Source organism: Patagioenas fasciata, chromosome 2 (assembly GCF_037038585.1).
Source record: "Patagioenas fasciata isolate bPatFas1 chromosome 2, bPatFas1.hap1, whole genome shotgun sequence".
NCBI lineage: Eukaryota > Metazoa > Chordata > Aves > Columbiformes > Columbidae > Patagioenas > Patagioenas fasciata.
Genome location: NC_092521.1, coordinates 163472728 through 163494231, shown reverse-complemented (window position 1 = coordinate 163494231; position 21504 = coordinate 163472728). Strand labels below are relative to the sequence as shown.

Sequence of the window (21504 nt, the reverse complement as noted above, 5' to 3'; positions counted from 1 at the left end):
CTGTTTCCAAAAGAAAATGTAGTTGTTTTTAAATTTTTCTTCATTTATCATTGTGGACAGTTGAACAGAGAAATATACAGTAGTTCCATTGATCGACTGCATTAACATCTGAGGCAAAACATTGTAGTTGAATGAAGAGTCTCTTGGTAACTTAAATAGCTTAGAAGCTTCTGGAACAAAATACTCCTGTGTTTTGAAAACATTGTCCTAAATTCAGTATGGAAATGAAAGTCAGCCACAGCGTGAATATAGTCCCAAGGATCTCCAATGAAAAGACAGAATTTTAATGCTGTTCTAGCATTTATTTTGGGGAAAAGGATATGTTCTACAGTATTATTTTCAAACTGAGTATTTTTATTGTAAGCAAATCTGCCATATGGAGGAATAGGAGTTATAATGTAATTATTTTGCCTCTGGCAGGCCCAATACATGTGATCATGTAACTTACTGCAAATAGCAAATTGTTCAGTCCTCCATATGTTGGCAAAATTCTCTCCTCTTTCTTTCAGTGTTGTTGGAAGATTTTTAATGAGTTTTGTGAAACACAGCTTATCAAGAGGAAATAATATAGAGCACAGAAGTGTTTTCTTTCCGCTTATATTTGAAGTATCCAGCCAAAATATCATCCATGTTTTTGTTTAAATTTCAGTCATTGGCACTTAAAGGAATTGATATCCTGTCAATTAGCTCCTTTGGAGCCTCTTCTCTGTCTACCAAAGAAATGAAAGAGAGAAGCAATAGGAAAAAGAGAAATAAGTCCTTGGGGATAGAAGATAATGAAGAAGAACAACAATTCCCCAAGTCACAGTCCACAGACATTCAACGAAAGTTGGTAATCTATTGTCTGAATCTGAGATACTTACAGCTTTTCCAATTTTAATATTAAAATAAATTGCTAGAAAGCACCAACCAAATCCTATTACAAACACTGATCACTCTTAAGTCTTTAAAATAAACAACCCTTTGGGATAAGGTTGAATTATATGTAAAAATTATTTTGAAAAGGAAATATTCTAAACAAAGGATGGAAGGAAAGTTCTAACAGTTAAAATACACTTTCCATAAGACTGAGAAATAGAAAAAATGTGAATGACTATTAGAATTTACCTTTTCTGCCATCATTCTCTGTTAAAAATTTCTTACTTTAAAGATTATCACAAAATCAGCTGCTACAGCTGATAGGATTTTATTATCAGCCCTTCAAAATTGAAGCATAATCCTTCTTGAAAAATTTAAAGGAAATAAAGGTTTTGGAGTTGCAATCATTGATAGAAAATGTGCTGAAACTCTAGACATCTATTGCTTCCCCAAAATTTTATCTATGATATTATGCCATTCTCTCTTTATTCCTTTTTTCCTGGGCTTTTAGTCTTTCCTTGGCCTGGTGTATGGTCCCAACACAAACCAGGAGAGGCGCAGGCTTAGCCACGGGAGCGTGTTTAATTTCCAAACACCCGCTTTAGAAATTGATTCCAGGATGGATTTTGGTGTTGAGGAGACCCGCAGTGCTGGGGAACACGACATCCAGCGTCGGTCGCTGTCGGTCACGCAGATGGGAAGACGCTCCAGTGTCCAAAGCCAAATGAGCCACAGCTCTCGCCCTGGTACCCCAAACTGTGGGCAAAGCAGCAAGAGAGGTAACACGGACGACTGCAATGGGGTGATCTCAGTGATGGGAGGAGGAACCAGCAAGGTGCACAGCCTGGACCTGGTGTCTTCAGAAGGAGTAATGCTTCCCCCGGTAGAGGAAGACCCAAGAAAGGGTGATATGGTAAGTAAAATATATGAAGTATATACTTTATATTATGTTTTCTTCATAAATGGTGGGGTTTTCTTGTCTTAAGGGTTTCAGTGAAATGGAAAGAGTGATGTGAAATTATGTATACTGACATAGGGAGTTTATAAGTCGTCAGTAGAAAGTGGTTTTTAATATTCTGATGAGTTTCCAAAAACTAGAGTTCATTGCTTCACTGTTCCTGTTATAAACCCTGGTTTTCTGCTTTACACAACCTGTGCTAACACACTTTTGAAGGTTCCTAGCGCTGGAATTAAAAGTCACCAAAGAATCTTTTTATTCTACGCCTTGTCCAGGGCGTAATTTTAAACAGTACCTATAATTTCTTCCTCCTTCACAGCACCTTTAGCATCATGCAGAAGCTTTGTCTGCAAGATCCCCAAGTGGGCAGAGATGCTTTTCTACCAGTTTATTCCTCATCTTTCCTTTTCCATTAGTATCTGGAATCTTTCCTAGGCTTACTTCCCCTCATACACTTATTTCCAAGGTTTGTGCTTGCCTTGTTGCTATTACGTGCTTGCAGGATCCATTTACTGCAGCATGATTACTGAAGATTATGACCTTCAGTCTCAACATTTATTACTTCTTGTATAAAGGTACATTTATTTGGCTGTGTGTCATCATTCCTATTAAATTTCATAGTTACCCATCATCACTTCCTACTTAATTTTATTCCTGTGGTATCTCCCTAATTATGTTTCCCTCTTTAAGCAGCCAGCTGTAAATGATGAGAGCAGCATGATGCACTTGCCTCCTCGTCTGTCAGTGGAGCACTTTAATGAGGCACTTCAGAGACAAAGGGCACTAAGTGCAGTCAGTATAATTACCAGTGTCTTGGAGGGTAAGTGCTTCCTCATTGTGCTTTTTTCAGTCCTAAGGTAACGCTAGTATGAAAAACCAAAATGTCAATATGCTTCCTAAAGGTTAACAGAGACGTGTAGGTGTGTAGTTAGAAATTTTGTCGTTAATTTGGCTCTTTGAAAAAAATAAAAACCAACAAACACATTATCACACAGTGTTCATGTACTGGAACACAACATTCACCTATCGTATGATCTCGTTTTGTAGAACAGTGATGGGGATAGGAGTGCGAGTGGGTGGAAGGAGTTTCTCTGGCATCTGAGGTGCAGGACTGGGATATTGTCTTCTCCTCCTGACACTGTGACTGGCGATGTGTCAGTGGCAGAGACACAGGCATGCAGAACCTAACAATAAGATTATAGGAACTTCTGGATTTTGAATACTTAACCTCACTATTTTATTCTTTTAACTTACCTTTACAGGTGAACTGGGGGTGGGGGGTTGTCATTGACTGTTATGCTGACTGACAGTTTTGTTGCAATTTCTGAAAAGTTTCACACCAAATTTTTTAGTTGTTTTCTGGACCAGGAGACGAGGATGAGGAAGGTTTGCCTTTGGTTTTTGGTTTTTTTTTTTTCATTGGTTCATCTGATCTTTGAAAAATTTTCAGGCCCTCAAAACTCAGATTACCAGTAATTCCTGCTGTGCTTTTATTTAGCTTTAAGTAAGCTCCAGTTCGTCAATGAATTTGCATAGGACTTCAGCAGGGTCAAAAACATTTTGGAGGAACCATTAATATTCATGATGAAGGAAGAAACAGCTTATATTCCATGTTTACCTATAGAAAATATAGAGGTATGGCAACTTACATCAGCAGTTTCCAGCAGAAGTGGCCTAAGGCCAAATTTAATGCACTGTGGTTTGGATTTGCCTCTGCTAAAACCAGAATATCCACAGCTGACCTTGACTCTCTGGACTCCCTTGAGAGTCAAAGGAGACAGATGTTGGGTGTGATAGACCCAGTGTCCTATACATCTATGTAAGGACAAGGTGAGAAGTGTCTTAGCTGCTATATTGACTATAAAGACCTTCTGGTGCGACAGGCTGCGATGTGGCCTCTGCATCGTAAACATCTGTATTTAGCCAGATGATTATAGCACAAGTTTGAGTCGAACACAAATAAAATCTGACACAAAGTCTTTTGAACTAAGTGAATTTTGAATCCGGTATTCTCTGAATTTTATCTTTGTGTTTATTAGCAGACGTAGGGACTACATGAATGGTAGGAAGTACGGGGAAGCTTCGGGACTCTGTGTGAAATGTGGGGTTTCCTTTTTCTTCTGTGGCCTTTTGAGTACTTGAAGTTATTATTTAGTTGTCTTGCTCAGTGATAACTATTTCATCATATTGGGGTTTTTTTGCATTTAGAACTTGAGGAATCCCAGCGGAGATGCCCACCATGCCTGAAAGATTTTGCTTTGAAGTATCTAATTTGGGACTGTTGTCCGCTTTGGTTGAGAATCAAGAAAAAAGTGGCTGCTTTCATAAAGGATCCTTTTATTGATCTCACCATCACAGTTTGCATTGTGGTGAATACTTTGTTCATGGCACTTGAGCACAATAATATGTCAGAAGAGTTTAAATTTATGCTTAAAGTAGGCAACTTGGTAAGCAAATTCTCAACTATGTGACATTTTATACCAGGGATTGATTGATGGGTGTTTTTACTTGAGACATCAAGAGTAACTGTAAAAACTAAAGATTAGCAGACTCTGCATTTATAAACTCTAAATTTCTAATATGGACAAATCCCAGGTTTTTTTGATGTATTTCTAACACACTCCTCAGAAATCAGAAAACAGTCCTTCTGTTTTAACTGAAAGTGCATTAGGAGTTCATAAAAATGGGTTTTGTTGACCTGTCCATGCATAGTTGTTTATTTACGGGAAAAGGACCGAAATTCACAGCAACTTTTGGGCTGATGCTACTGTTTCTTTGCCACAGGTTTTTACAGGAATCTTCACTGCAGAAATGGTCTTAAAAATCATTGCTCTAGATCCTTATTATTATTTTCAGCAGCACTGGAATATTTTTGACAGTGTAATTGTCACCTTGAGTTTAATTGAACTAAGTTTACCCAGATACAAAGGCAAGAAAGGAAGGCAAAGAGGAGGAACCTTCACGGTTTTACGATCCTTCAGACTGGTAATGCCTCATGCTTACTCAATTGTATAAAGCATTATGTTGCGAATAAATAGAAAATATTTCTGTTTTCTGCAGAAAATTATTTCCCCTGACCCCTGGCACCTTTTGGCACTAGGAATAGGAAACACAGTCTTAAACTCCCTGTGATATTAGAGTTCAGTGAGATATATATTCCTCTTGAATGTACAAGGAAATATTCAGAGGAAAAAATATTACAGAGTAGACAAGTTATAAAAGTGGGGTCAAAAATAAAATCTAGTACAAGAAACACACACAATAAAGTGCTGAAGTATAAATATAGAAAAAAACCCCTCAATGCTTAAAAAAGACGTGAAATGATGTTGAGGTATGCATATTGTATTCTGTGAACCAATTTAGGTTACTTCACCAAAAGATAGAGCCATTTTATAGTAATATAGCAGCCGGTCTCCCAGGTTTGGTACTTTGTGTTACATGCAAATCAAGCATCATAGTCTATATCAAACGCATTGTATGGATCCTTGCATGTATGGGTCAAACACTTACCAGGGTCCTATATAATACCTGTAGTCTGGTCCTATACAATTTGCCCAGTAAAAAAAAAATAATTTTAAAAACCTATAAATACTTGAAATAGTACTAGTGTCATGGTGTCACAAATATTATATTGCTGGAATAGTTCAGAATATCTGTAAAATAGTTTTTGCAAGAATTGAATGGTGAAAAGATGGGCTATTTCTACCGACATTTAACATTATGTTTTATATTTTTACACAGCTAAGGGTTTTCAAGCTGGCGAAGTCCTGGCCAACTTTAAACACCCTAATTAAAATAATTGGCAACTCTCTGGGAGCGTTAAGTAATCTGACCCTCGTCCTGGCAATCATCATTTTCATTTTCGCTATAGTAGGGGTGCAACTTTTTGGGAGAAGCTATTGGGAGAACAGCCATAAAATAACCAAAAATGGCAACCCACGCTGGCACATGATGGACTTTTACCACTCATTCCTTGTCATTTTCCGAATTCTGTGTGGAGAATGGATTGAAACCATGTGGGACTGCATGGTTGTCGCTGGACCACCACTGTGCCTTCTTGTCTTTCTGATGGTCATGGTGATAGGAAATTTAGTGGTGAGTTTTCCAGAATTTTCTTCTCTTTATCCCATCTATGGCAGAATCTACTTAATTGCCGTTTTGTCAAAAAAGAACAGTTTCCCGAAACATAGGTGAAAGAGTTATCTGTGCATGTTATGGTCTGCAAAAACCTCTCTTGCCTTTCACTTTTGAGATGCTGTCCATCTTTTCACAATTTGTGTGCTCTACACGCAGCTTCACTTGATCTTTTCACGTGGCAATGCGACAACTAATATCTTTGCAGTAAATATAATACAGGCAACTATGTTTCTTCATATTTTGGGATTTGGATGTAAATAACCAGTAAGGCTTATGGCTTACCTGCTTGAATTAGTGGAGCTAAGTGCTGAAGTCCATCTGTAAATTAAAATCTGTGGTTTTGGTTTTGTTGTTTTTTTGTTTGGTTGGTTTTTAAGATCCCATGTATTGAATTCTTTATCAGCAAATGACAGAACCTATGGTCCTATCACTGAAATCAGGATTTTCTTTGATAATCTCTAAGTACATTTACACCCAAGAGCTAGATCCTGCTATGGCAAACTCAACCCAGGGACAGGCTGCCTTCTCGGTCCTGTTCCCTCATTTCTGCCTGAATCGTAAATATCTTTTGTTAGTAGCTTTGTTTACCATGTCATTCTTAGTATCATTCATATACTAGTTTTCCCTTAATTTAAGAAACTGCTAAAAATAATGAAGTTTGAGCAGTCCTTTACAGGAAATACCTGTTCTTTGGATGGACCCAGAATACACAGGTTTAAAGTCCCAGCTGTTCTACAATGCAATGATTGATTTCAGGGATGAAATGCTGTGAGAGATATTCATATCGCTTAACGTTAACTGTCGAACAATTAAGTGCTTAGCCTACACTCCTTGTTTAGGCTTTCTTAGTATCAAAGGAAACAGAAAGGTATCCAAGAGTGAGATTTGTTCCAACTGAAGGTCAATAACTAAGACAGATGGGATGAACTGGTCTCTGGAGGGCTAATGTTCTCCACTGACTGGGGTCCTCAGTGACTCAGGGGTGATATCTTCCCAGTTCTGACACCGTAAAAATTAAGATACATAGCTTCCATTCCATATGGCAACATTAGAAAAAATTAAAAAATTCTCCCATTCCCTTAGAAAATAAAAAAAAAAGAGTGAAGTTTATAAATTCTTCTATTTAAATTAAAACCTCACTTTGAGCTTCTCTTGATTTTTCTTTATTTTTGTGACAGGGTTGCATATTTAATGGAATAGTCTGGCCTGAATCTGATCTCATGTAGGATTTTGGAAGTAGCTCCGTGGAGGTCTCATTTAATTGTAGTTTGAAGAAGGAAGAGATATTATTAAACCAACAAGTCATGATCATAGCTTTTATTACTACTATAACATTCAAAAAGTTGTTTTGACCAAATACTGTATTTGGCATGCAAAAATCTGTTTTAGCTACCACTTCAAATAACATTTTATGGAAGAAGCTCATGGGAACATCAGATTTTCTGAGAGAGTTTATTTCTTCAACCATAATGTGATCAGTCATAGTCATTTCATTATTACCTTGCTTTTGCTTGCTCAGTAAGACTGAACTTTGATAGTATCTCTCTTCTGCAAAATTAGAATTTAGATTTCTGAAAGGTACTCTCCTAAATTTTAATTTTGTTATTATTGTTTCAATGTCTTTCAGGTTCTCAACCTTTTCATTGCACTGCTGCTCAATTCCTTCAGTACGGACTCTCTCCAGACAGCAGAGGATGACGGAGAGATGAACAATCTTAGGATTGCCTTTGCTCGGATTCACAAGGGGTTTCACTATATGAAGAGTGTTATGTGGGATACCTGTTGTGGAAAGCTCAAGCATATAAAGAAAGCACAGAGGAAGAAAATGAAGTTGACTGCGCAGAACTCACTTAGGTTCAAGCGTGAAGAAACACAAAATTGTAAAGAGAATTACAATAATGAGTGGGCTGAGAAAAATGCGGACAAATGCTCAAATCTTGAAGACTTTATTACCAACCCCAATATATTTGTTTGTGTCCCTATTGCTGAAGCAGAGAATACAAGTGAGGGTTTTGAAGATGATGATAATCTGAGCACATTTACAGACATAGAATACAGCAAACAGGTAATACATTTCTTTATTTGTGTTGGAACCGTGTATATATGTATACACATACATTGAGGGATGCATATATGGTAGAAGACTGTCTCTAGCAGAACACGGAGGTATATGTTGACCCATTTCCAGAGAATTACCACATTTTGAACCAGAACCAAAAATATGAGTATTTAGAGTGGAGGGTAAATTATCACTTGGAGCCTTTTAAAAATCAAGAGTCTCTCATGGTCTCAAAAGGAAGACCATAAATTGTTGGGTTTGCTGCAGGGATTTGTAGCTGACACATTGTATTACACACAGGTAATTATATAGCCCTTAGATAACTGTGCCATTCCTTGGTGAACTTGTAATTTCTACGTAAACAGTTATGCAAATAATGCCAACTATTTTGGCATTATTTACATGGCACAACAAAAATGTTCTGCAGAAAGAACATTATCATAGACTCATAATACAAGGTTATAACTCTGGTTAATTTGTATTTGTCCTTGCTGTGTGTACTAGGTAGTAATTTTTAGAAGGATTAAGTATGGAGCTACTCTGTTAAGGTCATGTTTCTTATACAATAGCATATATTATCCTATTTCTTTGCATTCTCTGAATTTTTTAGTTGTATTTTAACCACAGAAGAATGCCGTTCTGGTCTCAGAATTTCCCACCTTAGGTTTCTTTCTTAATACTTATGCATAAATTCTATCTTAACTTTTGACTAGTTCACTAAAGTACTAATTCCTTAGTTTGTTGCATGTCCGTCAGGAAAAATTCCCTTTCTCTATCCTTAAGTAAAATCAGAGACCCAAAATGATCATACCTTATGTTTTTTGTATGGAAAGACTCGCTTTGAATTAAATGCATATCTTATCTTTCTTTCCCTTCCAACTTGTCCACCCTTCGAAAGAGAAAAGAAACCCCCTCTAATCCACAGATTATTTTCAGGATGAAAATCACCTGAGGCAAAGGGGAGAAAGAGGGAAAACTTCAGGAAGCTGGAGCAAAGGATCGGGATTTTCCTCTGAAGATTTCAGTGTGCTTTATCTCGGAAAGGACAGGAAGCTTGAACCATCATCATCAGAGCAAAACGAAGTAACTATTTTTTTTTCCTACGGTATTGACTTTCCAAAAATGGTCGAGCACAGGTATATTTCTGTTCAAGGTTTTGCTGGAATTTAGTGGGAGCAGCAGCTCTGAGCTTGCAGTAGCCGATCGGGCTGGTTAATGAAGGTGCCAGAATTATGTGAATGAAATCGAAGCTGTGTTGGGTTTCTAGCTATCGATGTTTAAGAAAAATGTATGTATAGGTAAGAGAGTGTTTAGAAATGGAAGAAATACAAAATAATTCAATTCAAATAAATAATTCATAAAATTCTCTGTGTTACTTTCCATTTATTGAAATCTGAGTCTGCAAAAAACAGGAGAGGAGGAAAAAAAAGACATAAAAAGATACACTTCCACATACAAGTGGGAGATTCCAGCAAGTCTGACTGTGTCCTAAGTATCTTTTTCAAGAAATGTAATACTTTAGTTGAGTTTCTCACTATGACATTAAACATAATAGTTATTTATTAGAAATCTTTTTAGAATAATTTTGAATAAAGAATACATTAAAAAAGTAACAGACAGCAACACACAAATATAAAAGAACAAAAGCATAAAGTAATTTGTAACACACTGCTGACTCATCATATATTATATTCAGTGTAATAGGACAGCGAAAAGCTTTGTAATTGGAGAATATGCAATGCAATTCCAATTTCTGCTTCATAAATACTGTCAGGGGTGCTTAGTTCCTCATACAATACCAGGTATATTTATCTGGTTTTCCTGTTTGAGTGCAGCTTTCTACAATGCCATGGTTTTAACCCAAGTAGTTCATTCCGCTTTGAGGACTGCATATAGTTATAAGCAATTCAAAAGCTCTTCAATTTACCAGCTTATTAGGCAGCTAAATCTGGTTAATGTAGATAGATATTGTCATTCTACAGATTTGGCCCTATTTTGATTGGTACTCAAAACTCATACACTTCTAAAATCACAAAGTTTGTTCCATTACCGACACCACTTGAAATATTAGCCAAGTTTAAATTTTGAATCTTATTTGTATATGGATGAACTTATTCATTTGGAGCTGAACGTAGAAAGAATCAATACCTGATCTTATTTTGCTCGGTAGTTTGACAGTGTCAGCTCTTCTGAAGGCAGCACCGTGGATCTGACAAACCCTGAAGATCTTTTGAGGCAGATTCCAGAGTTTGCTGAAGACTTCAAGACTCCAGAAAAATGTTTTCCAGAAGGTAAGGCTCTCGTGGTTTCGCTACTGGGAAGTGAGAAGAGTCAGAACAAGACTTGGTTCTCTAGGGGTGCTGAACCAATTGGGTGAGATTATTTTCAGCTAATTTTAGTTATCTGGAAATGATAAAAATTGTCCAAATCATTGTCCCTCTCTAGTCAACAGATAGATTGTGGCACCTGAAAAATCAACTCCTTTTCCTTTAAAGCCAGTTGCTTCTATCTGGAACCTGGGTAGTGGCATAGACCCAACCCTAAAATATGAGATTATTGTAGTGAAGTGAAACGAATTTCGCTCCATCGGACAACATCAAGGTAACATTTCGGGGATTAACATAAGAGAAGTCTATGTGATCAGATCTCATCTGACAATGGCCCCTGGAACAAGGTGTTTGGCACACCAGATTTGTTAAACATTTACACTGATGCAAAGTATTATTCCTTGAACAGCATTTCATGAACAATCTCTATAAGAAACAAAGGAGTGAAGAAAAGCAGAGAGAAGCTGCTAGGATGCAGTTGAATTTCTACAGGATGATAATCTGGGAATTCTCTCTCCAGTCATCATACAACATTTACCTTTACTAGTTGTTATGAGATGTGTGGAGTACTTTTAGAAATTGTTCCTATCCTAACATATGTAACAGTATGCAGTTTCCATAAAATGCAAAGAAATAGCTCTTGAGATTTTTCTCAAATAACTGTCACTACTGACAGCCAGGGGTAATCACGGCGCTCTCTGTATGAGTTGTGAGAGAACAAACCAGGTCAGGTCAGTTTATAGGCTCATTTTATCAAAGTGTGTTATATTAAATTCTTGCTGGTACTCCAACTTGCTCTTTGCTCACCCAGTCAGCCTGGCTGACCATGACCATTTTGACTCAGGTCCTACGTTTTCTTCTATTCTGTTTTTGTGGGGTTTTTTTGAGTATTGTGCCCTTTTTGGGCCAATGAAACTTCTAGCGCACAGTTTAAGGATTCAGTCAATAACAATGAAGCATATAGGAATTATTTGAAGCTAGAGGGGTGTTGTGCCTGAATGGAAAGTATTCTCTGTGTAGTAATAATATATGTATTTTTACTGTTATGTTATACATCATAAATCCAGAGGGAGATAGACTGTACCTTCATTGCAGTTTGTTTTCTCCAGAAAAACACATCCACAAATACTGCATTAATAATACAGATATCAGAGTTCTGAGCTACAGGGTCTTTTTCAAAACTACTTTATTGATGTCAGGTTTTGCTAGTACAACCATAAGAACAAAATAAATAAAGATTTTTAAATTTTATTTTATTTTTTTCTCTTTTATCTTTCCCTGCTCCAGAGAAGAAATGTGAAATGTCTTGTTTGTGGTCTGTAGTTCCAGGCTGGACTGTGCCTACTGTGGCCAAACCATTGGAGAACTCACTGAAGATGCAGCAAATCTGTACCTAACACAGATTTCTGCACAAAAAACGTCCCTATTTTCTGCAAGTGCCATTCCCTACCTCATTTTAAATCCCAGATCCACATTACTGGGGAAACTGGGATTATTGAAAGATAATCAGAGGTTTTGCATATATTATGTTCTATTATATATATGAGTTATAAATATGGCAATATATCATATGTGTATAAGACATCATATATATATATATATATGACATACATACATTATTTTTTTCACTCTTGGAAATGACAGAAGCCTTCTGATTGAAATTTTTGCTATAATGGAAACATGAATTAGCATAGAGCACACATCAAGGAAAATATTAGCAAAATGTTTTGGCAAAATTAATAAGTAATAAACGCCAAGGTTTTGTAACGAGGTGGTCAGGAAATGTTAGGTGGTCCTGATGTCATGGCCTGTTTTAAGAAGTAATTTGGTGAGCTTGAAAGGAGATGTCTTATTTCATGGTCCCTATGTGTTGGCTAGAATATAACATTCTTTCAGGTTATATGATATTAAATCAGTAACTCCATACTTTCAGAAGCAAATAAATAAATGAATATGCCCTGCAAGGCAGGATATAATTCTGCAGTATTGAAAGCAACAGTTTACCTTCTCTGTCTCCAAGACTTTTTGTTCCAGGGTATCTTGTCTGTGCTCTCCAAACCGTGCAGAAACTGAGAAAAGCTTTTGTAGCATCAAGTCTCTTCCCATGGTCCTGGAGTTTTGTGAGTCCAGTGTCTCAGAAATATCTTGAAACAATGGAAAGTTGTCCAAAGGGCCTCTACCTACTTCATATGTATAAAAATAAGACTTACAAGACAAACAAACAAAATTAAATATTTTGAGGTTTTGTTTTTGTTTTTTGTTTGTTTTGTTTTGCTTTGCTTTATTTTCTCATGGCAAGACATTTAAAAAAAACAACGATGCGGTTTGCAAGAAGTCTCTTGAGCAACCCTTCATCTGCATGTACATTCATTCCATACTTTCATTGTTGTGTCTCATTTCCAGCTTGTGTTCGATACTTTCATTGTTATGTGGGAAGTGCCATAAAGTTTGGAGGAGAAACATGGTGGAATCTGAGAAAAACCTGTTACCAGATTGTTGAACACTCCTGGTTTGAATCCTTTATTATATTCATGATTCTTCTGAGCAGTGGAGCCCTGGTTAGTGTAGCGCAATTTTATCTATTTATTTAGAAGCATTTTAGCTTTATTTTGCACTCAGATAAGTCGTTTTTAGCAGAAGACATAGTGAATACCTTTGAACTCAACAGGAGAAAAAAGAAGAGGCTTCAGATAGCAGTCATTTTTTCACTACTGTAATTAATGCAAATTTATTGTTCATATTATTTCAAATGATGAGAGAGAGTGAAAAATGTTTAAAATATGCAGTTCTCAGAATCCATTTTTATTCTGACCGTATACTGGGTATTTCTGGCTTTCTCTGGAAGTTCTTTCACAGTTTGAGGTAGATTTTTTGTGATTAATACAAATAAACTACTCTTAATACTTAAAAAAAATAGTACTTGGTCCTCTTCAAAGTATATTTTTAGAAATTCATTTCAAGAAGAAATTTTTTACACTGAGGGTGGTGAGAGCCTGGCCCAGGTTGCCCAGAGAGGTGGTGGATGAACCATCCCTGGAGACATCCCAGGCCAGGCTGGACAGGGCTCTGAGCAACCTGAGCTGGTGAAGATGTCCCTGCTCATGGCAGGGGTGGCACTGGATGAGCTTGGGAGATCCCTTCCAACCCAAACTATTCTGTGATTCTAAGTTTATACTCTCCTCCTAGGTGTGTATGATGCGTGTGTCCATGGGGTGTACTAGACACAGAAAAAGAAAGAGAAGGGACGAGGAGAATTACAGTTTTATCAGCTGACATAGATTTGAGTAAAAGCCCAGGTTTAGATCTGTGTAAAACACATATCAAATAATTAAGAGGTCTTAATGATGATAAACTTTCATTTTAAAAAGCTCATCTCTAACTTTTGCCATTTATCTATATATTATGATTTCAGGCGTTTGAAGACATCCACATAAATGAGAGGAAAAGAATTAAAATGATATTGGCATTTCTTGACAAACTGTTCACTTTCATCTTTGTTCTGGAGATGCTCCTGAAATGGGTGGCTTATGGCTTCAAAAAGTATTTCACCAATGTCTGGTGCTGGCTGGATTTCTTTATTGTGGCTGTAAGTTCTGCCTTTGGCATTTCTATGTGACTCCTGACACAGGAGGCAGTAGCAGAATCACTGACTGTTTTCTGGATATGAAGATAAGACAGTATTCTCACTCCTTAAATTATGGTCTCAGGAAATTGCACTCCAGGCATTGAAAATATGGGTAGATGTGGGTGTTTTGTTAGTTCTTTTTTTTTAACAGCAGTAAAGGAAAAATATGTCAGAATGTTGCTAATACTTTCTTTTGTCTTCCCATTCAGGCCTCTTTAATAAACCTCTTAGGCAGTACATTTGAGGCCGTGAAATCTCTTAGGACTCTCCGAGCTCTGAGACCCTTAAGAGCATTGTCACGATTCGAGGGGATGAGGGTAAGACTGACTACGAATTAAACCCTGCCAGTACTAATTAGCGTGTAATAGTTTCATAGCCCATGACTGTGTCTTTATGAAGTTCACAGGTCTATCTCAAGTTCAGTTTAGGACTTATAAAATTAATTTTGAAAAGGCACCTTTGCTGCACTCTTCTGTACTTGGCTGTTACTTATAGACTTTCCTCGAGTGATCAATCCTAGTGCTATTGAACCTAAAATTAGACTAGGTAGAACTTTGTTCTGCTCCTGCTCAGTCATTCTTGTGTTCCTGTCTCACTGAGGTAGTATTTATTCTCTATTTTTACTGTGAGCACAATTCTCATTTTTGAAATCTGATGTCAAGCTAACTCAAAGGAAAGAATCACCTCCATTTTGCAAGTTTCTACTGGATTGATTTACAAAGGTGTTAGACTGTTAAGAGGTACTTTGTTCAAATTATATTTCCAAATAGACATTTTATTTCAAAGAGCAGGAGTGTTTATCTCTAGAATATTTGCTGCCTTTTTCCATCAAAGCAGCATCTGGAACAGCGTGAAACTGCTGGATGTGACTGTAATTACAAATCACATCCTCGTCACTGTGAAGGTGGAGAGAAATTAATACATTCTGTTTATTAATTTAATGTCAAAATTTCTGTGCCTGGAATCAGTTTTGAAACAAGTACAATTTTACTTTCGGTCTTGCTGTAGAGAATGTTTGTGGCCTTCACAAAGCTCTTTCATTTTTCTTCTGGTCCATCAAGTTCTTCTCTGCAACCTGACTGCTGAGTTCACCATCTTCACTGTGAAACTCAAAGTTATTTTCTCATTGTTTCCATTCCCTGCCCCATGTTATGAAGCAATCTGTCATGTCTTAGCATGCACTTAAAACCTACATGGACATTTTCTGTGATTGTTCAGCACCTAGCACAGAAAAATACTCAGCTCATGGTTATAGACCCCCAAACACAATCATAATCGACTAAAAATAATAGATCTAGCAAAATACTAGAGGAGAGTTGTTACTGGTCCTTTTAAAAACTACTTTCTACAGTCTTAATAATCCAATCCTCTGCACTAGTGCTTATGGACAAATTGTCCAGAAATTTTATGTTATAAAAGTTTGAAACACACAAACAGGACATCCCCCACTCCAAAACCCATGGATAGTCATCAGAAGAGGAGGGACTCACGCTGTAGTATACTTATGTGGTAGTGTCTCACAGTGGCCCCAAAATACCAACTATTCCTTTGAAAGTCTAAGAGATACCTTCGAATCTTTGTTCAAGATACCCATGCCAGCTGTGACTAGTATTTACATGGAAAACATTTGGTTTATTTTTGCTGAGATGACTAAATGACTGCTTATTGCAGCAGAAGCTTGAGGTCATCTTTGTTTAAGCGTATTTTTCCTCTCCCATTTCATCCAAGGTGGTTGTCAATGCTCTCGTGGGAGCCATCCCTTCCATCATGAATGTTCTGCTTGTCTGCCTCATCTTCTGGCTCATCTTCAGCATCATGGGAGTGAACCTCTTTGCTGGGAAGTTTGGGAAATGTGTCAATCTGACAGAAGAAGATTCAGTATTAGATGATTCAATCAATGACATAATGGACTGTAAAAAGTCTAATACCTCAGGAAAAATATTCTGGGTCAATGTTAAAGTCAACTTTGATAATGTTGGCTCTGGCTACCTGGCTCTTCTTCAGGTGGTAAGTGCTGCTCGCCTTCACTAGCCAGCACCACGTCAGATGGGTTTGACTTCCTGTCAGCTCCCAACTCATCTCTGTGGGTGATGGAAAAGACCAGTATGGAAATACGGGGACAAATTAGATCCCACTGTGATTTTCCAGGTGGACAAGTGCTGTTTCAGCCTCCAGCAGCTTCATGAGTTTGAGTGCTGGAGTCAGTCTCAGATGAAAATCTGGGGAAAATACCAAACTAATCTTGTGTAATAGAGATTTTTTTTTTCAGCCGTAAGGGTTGTAAGGCCTTCAGGAGTCATGCTAGTGAAGGTTTGCCCTGTCAGCATCCTAGGGCAATATATTCTGTCCCACCTTAGCAAGTTTCCACATCTTGATGAGGCTGAGAATGCCAGACATGCAGCAGGGGCATGTTTACCTGAAGTCAGAGCTTGGTGCAGTGTGTGTGACCATACCAAAGGCTCTTACTCCAGCCAGTGTCATTTGGATATTGCAAATGATGTGAAGACAGAATGGGTATAAACTGGAACACGGGAGGTTCAATTTAAATTTGAGAAGAAACTTCTCAGTGAGGGTGGCAGAGCCTGGCCCAGGCTGCCCAGGGAGGTTGTGGAGTCTCCTTCTCTGCAGACATTCAAACCCGCCTGGACACCTTCCTGTGGAACCTCAGCTGGGTGTTCCTGCTCCGGCGGGGGGATTGCACTGGATGAGCTTTCGAGGTCCCTTCCAATCCCTAACAGTCTGTGATTCTGTGATTTTACCCTGAAATTTCAACACATTTTCCATAATCTCTCATTCTAGGCAACTTTTAAAGGATGGATGGACATCATGTATGCTGCAGTAGATTCACGAGAGGTCAGTCGCTATCTTCAAACCATATTTTTTGTTAATGCTATTGCTTTCTACAAAAGCATTATGATTTTTGCACTTTTATAAGTGCTGTTTGTGGAAATCTTTCCAGTAATTATTTTTATCAGGCGATGTAAACATTTCTTTTGTGAGTGACTCATAGTATCCTAATCTGTTGTAATACGGAGTGGGATTCAACTCCAGATCCACTCACCTAAATGCAGTTATGTCTAGTGTAAGGTCTCCATGTGAATTCACCTACAAGTGCCCTGTATCGTTGACGGAGATCTGGTATACATATAATATTTTGTGTTATTCATTATTGGTTGTGTTAAAATACACCTATTTTGTCAGAATTAGCAGAAGAGCTGTAAATCCCCTGGAATCAATTTGTGAAGTGATTTACAATATGAATATTACTCTAAATTGGACCCATGTTGTTGCTGATAATTTTTTGTGTTGCTTCTCCTCCCTGAAGAAAGATGAGCAGCCGCAAATGGAGCACAATGTGTTTATGTATCTCTACTTCGTGAACTTCATCATCTTCGGATCTTTCTTTACCCTGAATCTCTTTGTTGGTGTTATTATTGACAATTTCAATCAACAAAAGAAAAAGATAAGTATATTGGTTGTGCTCCATGGCACCCACTGTAACTCAAGCAATGCTGTCTCTACAGAACATGGTCCTTGCTGTGCACAGAATCTAAAATTTCTATTGGCATTTACAAGAGCATTAGTAATTAAATCAGCAGAAGTAACACCCAGGGTGAAGTTCTTCCTCCTTTCTTTTCTCCTGTAACCTGAATACCCAGCTCATTCCCAGCATTTCAAAGGCAATGATGACTTCTCTGCAGCCGCTTACAATTTTGTTCCTTGGTTTTTTTGGCACTAAGCACAGCATGAGACTCATTACTTAGAAAATGCTTTGGGATGGATGCTCTGATGAGTATTTTGAATATTCAACAAGAACAGGAGGTGGGAAGCCAGGGAAAGCGTTGTTCCTATCCAGGTTTTCACTAGATCCTTTATTTTTTGCTTTCTGAGCTAGCCAGGACTTTTGTCTGTGAATTTATGGTTTGTGCCACTCTGGTTTTTTGGATACAAATTACGAAAAGGGCTAGTGCTAGTAAGATGTGAACAGCAAGGAGTGTTGCTTTAGTGCAATAGTGTTGCTTTCTCACCAAATAAGTGACATTTCTTTATATACTTAGGTGGGGAAGACATCTTTATGACAGAAGAACAGAGAAAATACTACAGTGCAATGAAAAAATTGGGATCCAAAAAACCTCAAAAACCTATTCCAAGACCACTGGTAAAACTGTCTGAGTTCTTCAAAGAGAAAATGCCTTCCAAAAGTGCAATTTAATTTACTGAAAAGTGCATATGATTACATATTGCATACGAAATATTTATACTGTCTTCACATTGATGCTTAGTGCTCTGAAGGCATTTTTAATGTCATTTTTATATTCTGTCTTTCTTAAACTCCTATGACTTCATTATAGTTGAATATCTTTTCACCATAAAAATTGGAGCTGATGGAAACATGTACAGATGAGTACTCCCCACTTCTATAACTGATACTAGATGTGTTTCTTTTTTCCTCTAGAACAGATACCAAGGGTTCCTTTTTGACATTGTAACATGCCAAGCCTTTGATATTGTCATCATGGTTCTCATCTGCCTTAACATGGTCTCCATGATGGTAGAAACCTATGACCAAAGTCTCACAAAGACTGAAGTCCTTAACAAAATCAATATACTCTTCGTTACTGTTTTTACTGCGGAATGTGTACTGAAATTGGTGGCTCTGCGGCAGTACTACTTCTCAAATGCCTGGAACATATTTGACTTAGTTGTTGTGATCATGTCACTTATTGGTAAGTAAAATTGGTTTGGTGTATTCTTTAGTAAATTATTATTCTTGTCAGGAAAAAAAAAAAATAGATAAAATTTTGTAGCTGCAAATGAATGTTGAACTGGAAATCATAATACTATAAATTGTTGAGGAAAACTACATGATCTAAAACCTCTCCATATTATTAAAATAATATTAAATAAGATTTAAAAAATATTTACTATATTCTTTTGATAGAAATATATATTTTTTAAATGTAGACTATGTTAAGTAAAATGTTTTATAATGGTTCTTTAGGTTGTATTTTTCTAGTCTGAAAGACAGAATTAATAACCCATCATACCACTGCCACATTATGTGATAATTTCCATTGTTACAAGTTTAGGGGCAACTAAGAAATCTTCAATCAGATGAAAATTGCTGGGTTTTGTCATCTGTGTTTGTAACAGTGAATTGAAATATAGAGAGAATATGAAGGCTGGAATTAGATTATAGGCTGTAGAATTCAGTTCCTGGAAACACAGGCACAGCTGATTGAAAATAAGGGTGTGACAAAATAGAAAACACCACCACCAATGTGTTAGCTTTTCTTTGAAGGGAGTGCAAAGGAAGAATGGAATAGAGCTCTCCTGGCAATTTAACCTTTCCTAGGGCCAGTACTGCCAAAATAGCAGAAGGCATTTGGGTGAAGAAAAGTATTTTGTTTCTCCAGCTTGAGTTACATTTTGGTGGCAGTGAGATTATAGCTCTTCCTTGAGAAATTAAGTTCCTGTAGTGGATATCCAGAAAAATGTATCAAAACATCTAAACCTAGAAAAGCCAATTCTCTTCTAGTGCTACTAGATCTGTGATTTTTTTTATGCAAAATAATGATAAAATGACACCCAAGTGTAGCTATGTCCCTGGATGAACTAAATGCCATTGTACAGTGGCATGCAAAACTTCTATGTTCGTCACCGGTTTTACATACATCTCTTGACTATACTACTTAAATTATGACCATGAGACTGTTATTATATCTTGTTTTCTTAGTTTGGTTTTGCAGTGTTAGTATTTGAAGTCAAATTTAGAAGGTAAATACACAACCTACACTCACTGAAGTATTCATGCAACCATTGTCAAAGAAAACAAGTCAACAAGTCTTGATTGATATGGATATTTGAAGTTGAAAACAGCACAGAAAGATGCTTGCCATTCTTAGTGCAATGGGTCCTATCTTCTGGTGGCTGAAGAACGTGGTTTGTAATTGCTGATTTCTACAGCTCATTTTTGAGCTTTAAATTCTATTAAAGGTTATTCTGCTAGGGTCTTAGCAGACTCACATCAGAAATTTTTCATCTGTACAGATACTATAGTCCTACTACTAGTTAAACAGAAATGTGATATTCTAACCAGTTGTTATCTTTTTCATTTTAGCCTTACTGCTTGCTGGCATTGGTAAAGCATTTGAACATTTCCTACCACCTACACTCTTCAGGGTCATTCGCTTGGCTCGGATTGGACGAATACTGAGACTCATCCGGGCTGCCAAAGGAATTCGAACTCTGCTTTTTGCATTAATGATGTCCCTACCTGCTCTATTTAACATTGGCCTCTTGCTTTTTCTGATCATGTTCATTTATTCTATTTTCGGCATGGCTAACTTTGCCTACGTGAAGATGGAAGCTGGCATTGACGATATGTTCAACTTTCAGACCTTTGCTAACAGCATGCTCTGTCTCTTCCAAATCACCACGTCAGCTGGCTGGGATGGTCTTCTCAGTCCTATTTTAAACACTGGGCCACCATACTGTGATCCAAACCTAAATGGTACTATAGGTGAATGTGGTAAACCTGCCATAGGTATTATTTATTTTGTAAGTTATATCATCATATCATTTCTCATTGTTGTAAATATGTACATAGCTGTTATTCTGGAGAACTTCAATGTTGCTACTGAGGAAAGTACAGAACCTTTAGGGGAAGATGACTTTGACATATTTTATGAAATCTGGGAGAAGTTTGATCCTGAGGCAACTCAGTTTATAACTTTCTCTGCGCTTTCGGACTTTGCAGATGCTCTGGCTGAACCTTTACGGGTACCAAAGCCAAACAAAGTTGAACTCATAGCAATGGACCTGCCTATGGTCAGCGGAGACAGGATCCACTGCCTGGATATCTTGTTTGCTTTTACCAAACGAGTGTTAGGAGATTCTGGGGAGATGGATGCTCTGAAAGTACAAATGGAGGAGAAGTTCATGGCTGCCAATCCATCCAAAAATTCCTATGAGCCAATCTCTACTACACTCAGACACAGACAAGAGGAAGCTTCTGCCACTGTCATCCAGCGTGCCTACAGGAGTCATTTGCTCCTGCGCTGTGTAAAGCAGGCTTCTTACCTGCACCATCACAGAACTTGCAGTATTGACACTCTTCGAGATGCTGCTCCAGAAAAGGAAGGACTTATTGCATCTATGATGGGTAAAAAGTATGATAAGAGTCCTGACAAGTCTGACACTTTGTCCTCAGTATCCATTCCTCCATCATATGATAGTGTCACAAGAGCCAGTAGTGGCAATCTCATGGTTGAGAATGAAGAAATTACAGGTAATCAGCAATCTTCAGATGCTAAATAGTTCATCAGTGACAATGTTATAAAGAATATTTTAAAATGTTCACAGAAACTGATGTTGAAAATTCATGTCAGCTGAGGCAGCCTCCCTACTAAACAAAGTTTGTTGATCATGATCAGTTAGCCACAGTCAGGCATGATCACTGTGGTAGCTGCTAAATTGTAATCTTTGACTCTTCTATATTCAGTTTTGTTCAATATTTACATGTGCAGAGACAAAAGCT

General features: G+C 37.5%; 1 protein-coding gene across 1 annotated transcript in view; it reads left to right on the top strand.

Annotated features, from left to right (window-relative positions):
• Positions 1–21284, top strand: part of LOC136097489 (sodium channel protein type 5 subunit alpha-like) — a 32612-nt gene extending 11328 nt beyond the window's left edge. The window contains exons 10-28 of the mRNA XM_065829861.1: positions 650–832; positions 1370–1771; positions 2507–2636; positions 4025–4263; positions 4601–4801; positions 5558–5911; positions 7581–8010; positions 8938–9095; positions 10183–10303; positions 12743–12897; positions 13752–13925; positions 14174–14281; positions 15693–15971; positions 16764–16817; positions 17290–17431; positions 18023–18123; positions 18421–18695; positions 19975–20009; positions 20113–21284. Of these exons, the coding sequence (XP_065685933.1) occupies positions 650–832; positions 1370–1771; positions 2507–2636; positions 4025–4263; positions 4601–4801; positions 5558–5911; positions 7581–8010; positions 8938–9095; positions 10183–10303; positions 12743–12897; positions 13752–13925; positions 14174–14281; positions 15693–15971; positions 16764–16817; positions 17290–17431; positions 18023–18123; positions 18421–18695; positions 19975–20009; positions 20113–21284 (4713 nt within the window). The remainder of the gene's footprint in view (positions 1–649; positions 833–1369; positions 1772–2506; positions 2637–4024; positions 4264–4600; positions 4802–5557; positions 5912–7580; positions 8011–8937; positions 9096–10182; positions 10304–12742; positions 12898–13751; positions 13926–14173; positions 14282–15692; positions 15972–16763; positions 16818–17289; positions 17432–18022; positions 18124–18420; positions 18696–19974; positions 20010–20112) is intronic.
• Positions 21285–21504: the final 220 nt, after the last annotated feature.